The sequence below is a fragment of the Syngnathus scovelli genome, chromosome 18 (genome assembly GCF_024217435.2).
Source record: "Syngnathus scovelli strain Florida chromosome 18, RoL_Ssco_1.2, whole genome shotgun sequence".
In the NCBI taxonomy this organism is placed as follows: domain Eukaryota; kingdom Metazoa; phylum Chordata; class Actinopteri; order Syngnathiformes; family Syngnathidae; genus Syngnathus; species Syngnathus scovelli.
Genome location: NC_090864.1, coordinates 11303174 through 11316230, shown reverse-complemented (window position 1 = coordinate 11316230; position 13057 = coordinate 11303174). Strand labels below are relative to the sequence as shown.

Sequence of the window (13057 nt, the reverse complement as noted above, 5' to 3'; positions counted from 1 at the left end):
AAATCAAAGCAACATCAAGTGGACGAGGATTTATGCATGGAAGTGGTGCAAAGCTTTGAACTCAAGCTCATCCACTGTCCCTCTTGGGAATGCAGATGTTTGTAGTATCCTGACCTCATCCCATGCATCTATTTTCAATGGTGCTTCTCATTCATTTATGCCATCTCGCTTTGCATCCTCTCTTCAAACACTTCTGTCTCTGACTTTATGATTCGTACGTAAGCTATGATAACATAAATATAAATAAACGTGGTAATTCAGCATGGATGACCTCAATATCTGAAACATGAGTGCAACACACAGATGCTGTCAGATGAGTCCTTGTCATATATACATTCTACAATATATATCTGCTCTATTTCAATATGCATGCAGTGATAGCAGCCATGCAAAGCATTCAGCCTAATAGGATCATGTAAGAGGGTTATATGTTCACGCTATATCAAAACACATTTGAACTTTTGGATTGGAAATGCTTTCAATGTTCCAACCGATACCACGGTATGGTGGCTGTGAAAAGGCAGCTGTGTGATGCAAGTGTGCACAACTGCTCTTGTGTTTACGTATACTCATTGTGCTGATGTGTGAGGTCCATGCAAACCTGCATAAGTAATTCCATTCAACTGTGAAATCAAAAGGCATCAGATTTGTTCCATTTTCTGTTGTTGTTTTTTGCAGGGTGGATGGATTAGGAGTTAGGACTAGCACATGGCTGCGGAGGTGGAAGAGAGAGTTATTCCTGAATAGATGTTTAAGTCAAGCCAGGCCAGAGTGTTGCAAGGAAAGGATTCATCTTCATTGTCAGATTGTCCCTATAGGTTACTTTCGTTTCGAAATAGCCGTGACTTTCATTGCTCTCGCAACTCGAGTTGTCGTGCTTCTCAGCCACTGAGGACTTATAAAATGGAGCTCAAAGATGGAGTTTACATAAAGCATTTTTTAAAACAAGAATAGCTTTGCAGTTGCATTGCAGTTGTTGTTTTTCTCACGCCGTAGATTGACATTAATAAAATAGTGAGACAATATGACGCATAATCAACAGGTTTTGCGAAGTAAATGGAAATGAGGAACAATTGCAATTTGACTGAGATAAGCAGAAATATCCATTCAGTCCCGTGAGTCTCACCTGAGCAGATAAACGCAAAGGATGGTGACGGATAGAAGAAAGATGACTGCATATAGGAAAACAGTGATGATGACCCCGGCTGTGCCTGATTGGTCCACTCTGTGGAAGTGCCAGAAAAGCTTGGCGGCATCTCCCACTGGTCTGTCTGGGCTGTAGGATAGACGCTGTGACCACAAATATAAAGGCACATATTGTATTTCTTCTATTAATTTGTAGTCCGTGATTTATAAAAACAAGACAACACCCAGCTAACCTTGCACTTTTCCCCCCCTCATCCTCTACTCACCCCATTTTTCTCTGTAATCGAAAGTCACTTTGCTAAGATAAAGTGAACTCCTATTTAAAGTGCACAAGTTATTTTTAAGTGACTTACCCCGAGGACGGCGTCCACTGCAAGGACTGCCAGGGGGTGCAGGACTGTCCACACTCCCTGAGCCATGATAAACTTTGACGTGAAGGAAGGGAGTGATCCAAATATCTGTTGACAGCCCCATCTGATCAGAACCAGCAGGAACGTTACTGCGTTCAAGGTCAGGGGACCCACCACCACCATAGCCAGCTCCTCGCGGGTGTGGAGCAAAGAACTCTGGTACACCAGGTCCACCGTGTGTGCGTGAAATTGGAATCTGGTGAGAGGTGCATGTGTCAATATGTATGCGGCACATTTGTGTTTATCATCTTGTGTCACTTCAGGGCACCATAATATCATATTATTTGCGAGTGATGCAATCATTTTGGACTGATGACCATCACCGTAAAGATCATCTGAGCTACTTTCCTTGTAGCATCTTAATAATCGAATTAAGATAAAATGATGACTAGAAAACTTGAAAGTTGAGATGAGAAAAAGCATCACTTGCTATAAAGTAACTATTTTTGTACCTGCAAGATGGACTCTCTGTTTACAAGCAAGCCTCATGAGCTCCTTAATCTTCCCATCAGTCAGGAGACGGCAAAGCAGTGGTAAGACAGGACAGGTCTGCTTTCTGCTCATTAAGTCCCATTTGATTCTGCCTTTTCCAGATTCCCTTCATTAATCTCAATGAAGAGCTCCATTGGAGTTTCATGTGAAGCAAAACTCCAAACATACCACTGCAGGTTAGAGCTTTGTGGCAGTATTGTTCGTTCTGGTCCACTTTCAAATTGAGGGAGCCACATTAAAAGCAACTCTTTGCTGAATCTAATTGAATACTTTATTTATTTAATAGTTCTACACTAATATACTAATTCTACAACCAGATAAATGACACTGTGGATCATAACAAAGCATTTTTTTTATAGAGTCAGGATTCTTGATACGTCTCATTACATTGTGCAGGTACCTTACCTCTAATTTAATACAGTTCACATTATGCTTTTAATTTTGCATAGAGGCTAATTGACTTGAATATGGTTTTGTTCTGTGCACTTTGGAAGTCATTTGGAGATGAAAGCTTTGGGACATGTTTTATATTTGTGAACAATTGAAGAATCCGGGTCCTCCTGCATGTTTTCTATGGCTACTTGTTGCAACACACCCGATTCAAACATTGTTATCCATCCTCTGCAGACCTTGCTCATTTTCTGACCATTTGAATCAAGTGTGTTGCGACAGGAAGCCATGCAGGACCCCGCCCACCTGTTCCAACACACCTGATTCAATGGTTAGGGTTGTTTTCCAGCTTCTGCAGACCTTGCATGTTTTCTGACCATTAACGGATGGATGAATAAGGTGTGTTGCAACAGGAATACATCGAAAACATGCAGGATTACGACACTGCAGGACCAAAGTTGCCTACCTATGGTACAGTGACTTATTTTTCTCATTACCCCTTCCAAGTGTTTGGTCAAATGTTTGTCATTCTTCCTTGAATGCCTCTCTATGTTTTCTAATCCCCAATCACGTCTACATTTTAATATGTGATGTTTTTACGCCCATGATAGTGTCATAAAAACTGTTGGTATGCATCTTCACAGCTGGACTGTTTATTATGATAAATTCAATCAGCACCAAATGCCAATTACATGTTATTTTACAGGTCTTTTGTGTCATATTGCTTTTTAATCGCAATGCTGTTTAAAAGGTAATATACAAGATAACAATGCTAAATACCTTCCAAATAATGTAGTCTACTGGCGTGTTAAAGGTGTCTGGTGACATCAACATGGTTCCACGGTGATGCTATGTTAATGTTGCGCAAAATATGTGTTCAAAATTACATTTTTATGTAATCCAATCCTTTCTTCTCACAACACTATAAAACTAGCAAATTGTCGTGTTGGTTCAACACGATACAGAAGAATATGCAAAAAAACACAAGCTATACATTTTAGTTTTGTGGGCGTGCATGCATATGAGCGTCAACTCCTTCCCATCCTTCTAGTTATATATGTGTGTGTATCAAAGGAACTGAACTCACTTGTTGACAGGAACTGCTATGGCCTGAAGGTAGAGCCACTGGCTGCAGTAATGCAGGTAGAGCCTCACAAACCACATCAAAGCCAGCAGCAGCATAATGAGGCTGAGCTGCAAAACAGAAAGCCGCCAGCTACCACATGCTTGTTGTTGTTGCTGCTGCTGCCGCCGCCGCCGCTTGTGTTGCCGCAGCAACAACAGGCCCAGCTCAGATGGTAACATGCAAAGGACCAAGTGGGCTGGGTTGGCCAGCTGAGCAGAACTTGGTCCATTCTGCGAAGGGCTGTATTAAGACAATCAAAATCACACGCAAATGAGTTATCTGGTGACAGGCAGGCCCATATATGTTATACAGCACGCTATTTGGAGGTTACAAAAGGGCGAGGCATAACTGGGCTAAATTGAGTTCCTTTATTATTTTTATTTATTATATGTCTTTGACTTTATAAGCTGCATTCAAGCAAATGTGAGACCAGGAAAAGTGCACTGGACTAACTCCATATATAAGCAAAGATAATTTATACTTTTTGTATTGACACTTGCCCTGGGATATAAATGACTTTTGGAATATAGTACGACATTACTCTTTTGACTGTGACATTTGTGTGAACATCCACATCATGTAAACAAACCAATATGACACAATTTCCACTCGTTGTGTAAACGTCTGCTAAAGGTGCAGCTCACGTGCTATATTTGTGCATCAATGTAGTGTCACTCAAGCAAACAGCCATCCCTCTCTCCCTCCCTCCCTTCCTCCCTTCCAGCAATGCGCTTCCCTCGGCACCTCTGCCTCCTCTGCGCTGCCCTTTGTTGGTCTGCTCAACTATTCCCTTTCATATGGAGGGCACAGATGGAGAAACCACAGACACAAACTCACAGTATGTCAGAGAAGGCGGCGATTACATTTTGCTTTGCATGACAAACTTGAACTGAGACGCACTACTTACAGTAAAACAGCATAGAAGAGAATCATGTAATTGCACTGGAACGGTCGACCCGGATAATGGCTAACTTTAATTAAAGTGGGCTGAAAGTAGCCAAAGTAAGGTTAGCATCAGAGTGCGACTTTGGGCTTTTGCCTGTGGATATCCCAGTGTCTCACCACGGTGTCCCAGAGCACGGCTGGATTTCACTTTGTAGTGACTATCTAGGGAAAATGGTACAGTGCCTAAGGATAAAAAAACAGAATCAATTGTGTTGCCCGACCCCTCCACCCAATAAATTAGTCTAGAGTTAAATCTGACATTACTTTAAAGCAGTGATTCCCAACCAGCGTGTTATCAGGGATGCTGCGGGGAATTATCTAATTGCATTTAATTTGTCTGAAAACTCATTAATGATATATATATATTTTCAACTATTTATGATATCTTGTGATGGGCAAATAATTAAATACACCTGTTGCCGTTCATACAGAAAAATATGTTTTTCTGGGTATATATTGATACTTTTTTTTACTATATATATATTTTTTTTCTTTTAAATGTCTTGGCTCAACAATATTCGAGAAATACTCCTTTTTATTTTCTTCCCAGCTCGTACCATCGCTTAAATATCAAAAGTTGCTCACGTACGACGAAACACATCTTTTTTTGTGAGGCTGGCATTTTCTCTGAGGTGTTGAATTGTTTCAAGTTCTCAAGCAAGCTCCTCGGTGCATGCACAAATGGGCAGAGGGAATCATTGAGAAAACACTTAGCCAGCAATTTTGCTCTGATAAATATTAATAGGTTTCCTGAAACAATAACAAGCAAACATCTGTCATAAAAAGTTGGCCACTGGTGAGACGAGATGAAGTGCAGCATGTAAAATCTGGCTACATTTCATGATTGATGCAAATATACCATGCAGTATGTACTGTAGATAAACGAATCGGTCATCCATCCGTCTTTTTTCTCCACCGCTCATTCTGATCAGGGACCCGAATCCCAGGTATGAACTGGTCATCAATCAATCACAGGGCATTTCTGGACACAGACAACCAGTCACGCAAATGCATTGCAACACTATCGCTGTAAATAAATGAATCCCATATTTGACAATTCCCTGAAGTTGAATAGAAATGTGTGTTGATGTAATTCTATTTACTGCCAAAGAGACAAGGCAATGAAAATAGTGATCCCCATAGCGACAAACATTACAAGATGTAAATATATTTGTAAAGGTCTCTTATTTTCTTCCAAGCTTTTTGACGTTTTTGTGTATTTGAATTGGAAAGTGGACTAAAAAAAAAGAGAGAAATCAGTGTCCCATAAAAATAGGCCCTGTCAAGTGGCATTAAGTGAAAACAGCAAAGTGGTCCTGACGCCCATCCTTCAAATAAGATATTGATGATGCATGAAAGAGGAATATTTTTAGACACTTGAGTGGCGGGCGCCCTTGTGCTTCTTCCAAAGCAAACACCATGTGAAATTTTTTCTCACCGGTGAATCATTTCATTAAAACCCCTCCAATTATAAAACCATAATAGATGAAATGCAAGGTTGGATATTTTATCTTCCAAAAATGAAAGCATGTCCCTCCAATCTGATGTGGCGAAGGCCCAGAGTTCATTTCAACCGCCATGCATTGGCACGCGTTGCTACATTTTAATTGCACTTTAAAGGATCGTGTGAAATCTGGGTCAGAAGCTGTTCCCTAATTATCTTCCCTGGATACGTTTGTGTTGCTATTTTGCAAAAACTGACTCATCATTTTCTCCAAACCTTGCCAGACTGGGCAAAGTATGCAAATGATGTGTCAATCATTTGCGCAAGAACTATCTCTTGGATTGCTTCGGCTGTGAAAAAATAGAAACCGAGAAGCCGGTATTACTTTTAAAAGATGCTTAGGTAATGAGAATGGCCAGCGTGAGGATTACACTGGCGTGTTCCATTTTAAATAGCAGATTAATGGTAATAATTCTCTAAGGGCTGAACCGCAGAAGGTAACCCTGAGAATCGCACTTGCAGGCTTAAAGCCTCCAGTCGAGGGCCACTTAAAAGTATCAGACTTATCCTTTCATTTTGAGGATTAAGTTATTTCCTGTCACTTTTATATTTGGGCCACTGGCATTGTTTGTAAATGCACTCAAATCTTTTTCACACATCGTTGAGGAACGAACGGCTTGCTGTCGGGGGAAATTGAGAAGGCAAAAATTGAGAGTGTGAAAATAGACTTAAAAGATTGACAGATAATGTGATTGTTCTCTTCGTGGCCTACATGCATGACTGCCATACTGATTATGGAAGTGTGATTATCTGAGGTGTCAAAGAAAGAGATAGGACTGCTGATACCTTATCTTTGTTTACATCTCATCCCTTTGATTATGAATCTGATGGCGCATTTGTCTTCTGGATCTTTTTCCTGACGCTGCCAAGCTTTTATGCAATCCTAATTTTATGGAGTTGAAGGACACACCTTAACTTAGAAGTTCACGCCGTGCTTGGGCATGCTTGACACTGTCAAGTCAAAATTGTTTATTGCCACTTCTGCGAGGCTCTGAAATGAGTATTCCGAAGACTTGCAAACAGATGATCAGACTTGGTGGACTAGCCATTGTTTAATTTTAGGTGCGACCCCATCATGTTTCCTTGAGATGCATTTTAACACGGTCAGACCAGATGAAGTGATTAAATGACCCCTTCACTCTAAAACATAAAGAGGAAAACAACAATGAGGATGAGAACAGCACAAATGGAGCCCTCCAATTGACTTAGCGGGGAGAAACGTGTGAAGAGGAACGTCGGTCCCCAACGAGGCGAGCTAACTGAGGGAAATTAGGTCAATGTGTTCCCTTTGATTCTACAAAAAGAACACATTGTGCGTGTGTGTTGCAATTCTGTCAAAGTGGGAGGTGATTGGTTGTGGCAATTGTGACGTCATTTTCAGTCGACAGTAAGTGGCAGTATGGCCGCGCCCTGAGATGGATTAAAAAAAAAAAAAAACGGTGGATTTTGCCCATCTATTTCATATTCAACCAATCATAACCATTTTTCTTGGCATGCTTTAAATGCTGTACACAAATCTAATATGAGATATTGATGGGGGAAATTTAACATTTAGTTTGGCCTCATGGAACTAAGGTTCCCATTTGACCTTTTACCTTCCATTTCTATCTTTCTACCCCCACCCCAGTCAGGGTAACACACATATAATTGATATGAGCATTAGGGGCTACATTTCAATGTAATTATAATCTTGATAATTGAGCTAATTAGATCTAAATGCTATGTGAGAATGACTTTGATTAAAACAGGTTTCTCACCTACAACCAGTCGCAAGGTTTCAAAAAGATGTAAACGCTAATTTCTAATGGGCACAACAAATGACTGATTCTAGCCAATTTTATAATAATGATATTTCACCAAACCTTCCTCAGCAGCTAACCAATGTTATCAGTACATTAGCTCCTTAATTGCCCCATAGGGATAAAGTTTTCCAAATCTGAATTAAGAGGTGGAGGGAGTGGGGGGAAAAAAAAAAAAAAAGCTCAGGATCATTAGAATGACTAAAATTTGCTTGGTAAAGTTATGAGTGATTAAGAGTCATCAACCACCTCAGTGACACTTCATTATCTTTCTCAAACAATTCCCATTGAATTGCAACATTTTTACAAAGGAGGATTAATATAGTTACGAGCTGCAAGGTCACTAAATTACGTTCCTTGCATGTTCCAGCATGTTTCGGGAATGTCGTCTGTCCACACACAAACACGGACAAATCATATCGGCTGCTCTTTGTTTTTTTCATTTCTTCAGAAAGATTCTGTAATTATCAATAGGAGCTTCTAATTGTGCATTAGCCATTCTCCTGAGGTATACATGCTATTTCTTTTTCATCAAGTTCATCTAGTCCAAACACATGAGGAAGAGGGGGTTGATGCACATACTTCAATGCAACTGACATCTCTGCCTGATTAATTCCTACAACCTGTCACTTGTCATACGCTTGACAGACAGTGGATGTACCCCCCCCCAAGTTGTTACGGACGTTGACGTTGCACCTGCAGCCAAAAATATTACAAGTATGTGCTCTGTGTTTGTTTTAGTTACAGTTCATACTATACGGCAGAGTCTCTTAAGACATGTCTTTTTCTTTTTTGTGCTTCAAGGTGCACACAAATACCGATTCGCTGGAAATGATTGCATTTTTGTGATTTGTCTGAATATCCCAAATCAATTCCAAAGTTTTAAATTGTTTCCTTAATAATTGATGAATATTAGGACACCCAATAAAAATGAGCTCACCACGGTGTGGCTCAATAGATGGCAGTAATATGCTTCAATCACTTGCGGCTTGAATCTCACACGACGTGGCCTATGCGCAGTACAAATAATAAACATACAAGCAGATGCATCAGCGGCGTCATAGAACATATGTTACATCACATCATTATTATGCAAGAAAGATATAGATATGTAAAACCCCATAAATAAACAGTCCCTCCCTCCTGTATCTCTTCTAGTCCTCAGGTAACGTGGAGAAGCCTTGGCAAAGTCAAACATCACAGTGGGAGGGATGCGTGAGGCAATGACTTTGAGCTCGCGCTGTCTTTTATATCCCAGTGAAAGGCAACAGCAGCACTGTGTCTTTCTAATGTTCTGATTAGGTGAGGTCATAAAACAGCCTTTAGCTCAAAGATGGTGTAATACCTTCTCCTGTGAAGATGAAATCAATAGCAACACTTGGAGCCAGGCCTCCATCCCAGTGCAATCCTCATCAAGAACCCAATGAAAGAAAGAAATGGCTTTTGCAGAACTGCTCAGAGGTCCTAAAAAAAGCAGCTGCTATATGAATAATTGTGAAAAAAAAAAAAAAAAAATTCTTTGTGTGCAAGCTTTTGCCCGGGTGCTTATTTATTGTGTGTGTCGTCGTTGGTTGGCGGGACAGGCAGGTAATCATTCAAATTCCCTCAGTATGTTCACAAGATGTCAGCCAGTAGTCTCTGATCTTGTTTAATATGTGACCAGCAGCTACAAATTACTAACCCGCGCAAATGAGGAAACAAGGATCCCACTTTTCATTCTCCAGGCTAAGCGTCGTCATGTAAGTCGCCCTAAAGTACCGTTGCGCCTCCCCTTCATTTAGTTGGATTTCAAAGAAAATAACAAATACCTGTACGGATTGTACTTTGTAGTTGAAATAAGACCTTTTTTGCTTTTGGCTTCTTTTGATGCAGCACGGGCATACAGTTTGAAAGTCTGCAACCCTTCACTTTGTTTGTTTTTCTTCACGCATCCCCTTTTTCCCATTAAAATCAAATGCCGAGAGCGATGATGAAAAGGAAAAAACCTCAGTCGCTTAATTTTGACGTTGAAATGGGCCTGGAAAAACAAGCCATCGTAGCCCAAAATTTAAGATGAACGCAGCTTGGATTGTTAATACGAGCATGGCTGAGGCCAAGCTAATATTGAGTCTACTACCTTCATTTATATGCAAAACGGCTGAAATGTTATTAAGGAATGAAGGGGGCACTCTTACCTTTGCTTCAAAAGTGTAACAAAAAGCTCCCTGTACACAGAGTCATGAGAAATGTAGCAACCCAAAATGTATGTTTTTGCTCAAAAGACTATTTTGTATCTTCACAAAAGTTACATTATATGGACAAACGCATTAGGTTGTTAAATACAGTAGTGTAGTAGGTGTAAATGATCAGGAACATTTGAATCCAGATAAACAGTTGTTGATGAATTTGATTGTTCTTCATCAGCTTGCTTTAAGACTTACAGAAGGGAAAAGGTGTACTCCTCCATCTCCTCCATGTTGAGCATCTTGTGATTTTGTGCATCTTGTGCGCTGCCGCCGCTCACGCTGGGGCCGCGGCTATTTGTCTTCTTGATTGGCTTCTTCTGTGAGGAGCAGCAGTTGGGGAAGAACACACGCAGACACACGTCATTTGTAAGCAAAGCAGGAAGCGGGCTTCGGAATTTATCTCGGGGGATGCACGCGGCGACGGTGACAGCGTGCGTGACGCTTTTGGAGCATCTGAAACGCTGTGCGATTGACACCACACGAGAGCGATGGCGAAATCGCATATGGCATGCAATCATTCAAGTGGAGTTTGTTTGGGAAATGTGTGCACAGTGACGGCGGTGTTAAATATATGATATCTAAGAGTCGACAGCCCCCCCCCCCCCCCCATACAAGTCGTTTACTGTCATCATAATAAACACAGTCAAATGGAGTTAGGAAGTGGGGCTTTAAATATTTCACCAAGGTACTTGGGAGCAGATATTATTTGTTAAGCCGCCAACATGTTAACGGCTTGCTTTCCCGGGCCCTGTCAGCCCCGCGTTGCCCTTGGGTGGGCTTAGTGCCTTTCCGCTTGAAGTTGTGAAATACTCATACTGATGTATGCTAATGAGCTCCACGGTTGCAACCTTCTGTCTGTTCCCTTCTTTTCAACCTGCTCCTCTCCTCCATCTCCCTCGTTCTCCATCTCCCGTGAGACAAACCCAGAAAGTAGTAAATGAGCAGGGCCCCAATAAAAGCTCCATTCGTTTTCATAGGGCAATCTTTGCCAAAGAAAGCTTGGATTCCAGAGTGATGATCACAATAAAAAGGTGGAGAGGAATGGCAAAGAAAGCGGAGAGAGGGGAAAATGCAGTGGCTATATGAAGCACAATGTTCTCTGGCGTCTCCCCGCAATAAATTTAATGCAATACCTTAAAAGCAGATCTGCTATAGAGCTGGATTCCTGCCCTGTGGGCAAAGTGGTCGCCTGGAGAAAATTCATTTTAATTAGGCCTGCACTGCAGGTTGAATGGTTTGAAATTTGATCCCTTGTGCTTCCAGGCTGGGCTAGGTTGAAGATCACTCCACTTAATCATTAGACAACTGGGTTCCACACCACAACATTTGATAGAGTTAGCAAGGTTTTAAAGACCGGGATGGCTCACGGTCTACAGAGGCTGCGGGAAACTAAAACCTCATAGCAACAAATTCATTTACTGAACACGATAGCATAGATTAATGACAGTCTTTGGGGCCCATTCAGCCGTGCAAGGATACAAATTTACGGGGATTATAGGTTTGGAACAACTTGAAATCATTGTGCAACTATGACTGTTTCTTCAAAGTGTGGTGGTGAGCATGCAGACTTTGATTCCTTTAAGTCGTCTGTAGCACAAAGCAAAAGCACTTTGAGACTTTTCGAGCGGCTGCAAGAGAAAAAGGCAAGGTCTGCCCGGCCGGCTTTGCTGATTTCACTGAATTTAGCTGGTCATGCAGATCAAAAGTGGCTTTGAAGACTTCAAAATACCTGTTAGTGTGAAATGCTTTTTGACAAATCTCAGATAATAGACTAGGATGGTGTATGTGTGTGCGTGCGTGCGTGCGTGTGTCTTTGGGTCTGGGGGCTGAAGCAAGAGGTGGCAAGAGGCACAGCATGGAAAAGCCAAGAAGGATGCTTGTTTCAACACTTCCCTTTTCAAATCACTCTTACCTTGAAGTGGATCCCACCCTCTTCCTTCTCCCTGCGAAGATGACTCTTTGCTCCCACGTTGCCGGAAATGTCTCTTGGAGACCGATCCTTTCCTGAATTCCATCCCCCCCCAAAAAAAATGAAAATCTGCGTGGTCAAAAGTGTCTGTTTTGAGATAGTCTATTATAGCAGTAATTGTTAAAATTATTATTATTATTATTATTATTATTGTGGTGACAAGCTGCACGGTATTTTAAATATGTATCAGATTTTAACGTATGCACATTATAGGTAATAATTATAAAAAGCGGAGTAAATAATACATGTTTTCTATTTGTCTTTTCTTTGGAAAATTACTTTTTGAAGTGTTTTTGCCCTCATCCTTTTTTTCCCCCTGTAATTTAAATGGTAAGCCGCCAGATGTGTGTCTCATGCTTGAAGAGTCAGAGATCTGCATTATTTAGCATATTAACATTCACAGAATTTTAAAACGGGGTTCCTGCATTGCCTGAAGGTTGTAATTAAGTAAACCTTAGCTTTATACATGCAAAATCTCGCTCTGTGAAAGTTAGCACCCCCATGAAGGTGGTCACATCTATCTAATACATATGAAGATACCCTGTCTTATTTCCTCTGCAGAATTAAATATATCATTGCTAAAAAAAAAATGAAAATATGGCAACGAATCAAATTTCCTTGATTCTAAGGGGTCTGAAATATGAATATGAAATAATACTTAATTACGTTGCAAACCAATTGGAGTGCTTATGGTTGGTTGGTAACCAGGTCAGATATTTCGTATCATTACATAACTGTGCTAATGATTAGACAATAGTCAAATGTAAAAATAAAACACTGTATATGATGACAAGGTAAAAATGGACATATTGAAACAAATTTTACAGAACCATAAAAATCTCTAAACCATCGTAAGTCGCCAAGGAGCTTAAGATGTTCAGTACGCAGAATGAGTGAATGTTTTGTACACATTCAAGGACAACAGCTCAACAATAACAAAGCGCTACTGTTTGGCCCAGCGCGGATTGTGATGCCTTTTGCTTTACTGAACACAATCCTTCTGTGAGGCATCACTGGCTAATGTGCACGACTCAAGCGGAGGCAGCGCGGA

The 13057-nt window shown here is 40.8% G+C and overlaps 1 protein-coding gene and 1 long non-coding RNA gene across 6 annotated transcripts in view; one reads left to right on the top strand and one right to left on the bottom strand.

Moving 5' to 3' along the window:
- ofcc1 (orofacial cleft 1 candidate 1) overlaps positions 1 to 13057 on the bottom strand; it is a 61141-nt gene that overhangs the window by 14493 nt on the left and 33591 nt on the right. For 4 of the 5 annotated variants that reach the window (XM_049748780.2, XM_049748778.2, XM_049748782.2 and 1 more), the window contains 5 exons: positions 11950 to 12041; positions 10233 to 10354; positions 3526 to 3804; positions 1500 to 1752; positions 1127 to 1290 (listed from right to left, as the gene is read on the bottom strand). In XM_049748780.2, coding sequence (XP_049604737.1) covers positions 1127 to 1290; positions 1500 to 1752; positions 3526 to 3804; positions 10233 to 10354; positions 11950 to 12041 — 910 coding nt within the window. The remainder of the gene's footprint in view (positions 1 to 1126; positions 1291 to 1499; positions 1753 to 3525; positions 3805 to 10232; positions 10355 to 11949; positions 12042 to 13057) is intronic. The other variant, XM_068648782.1, reaches the window with a different exon arrangement.
- LOC125985763 (uncharacterized) overlaps positions 1 to 13057 on the top strand; it is a 143823-nt gene that overhangs the window by 116607 nt on the left and 14159 nt on the right. The window lies entirely within an intron of this gene.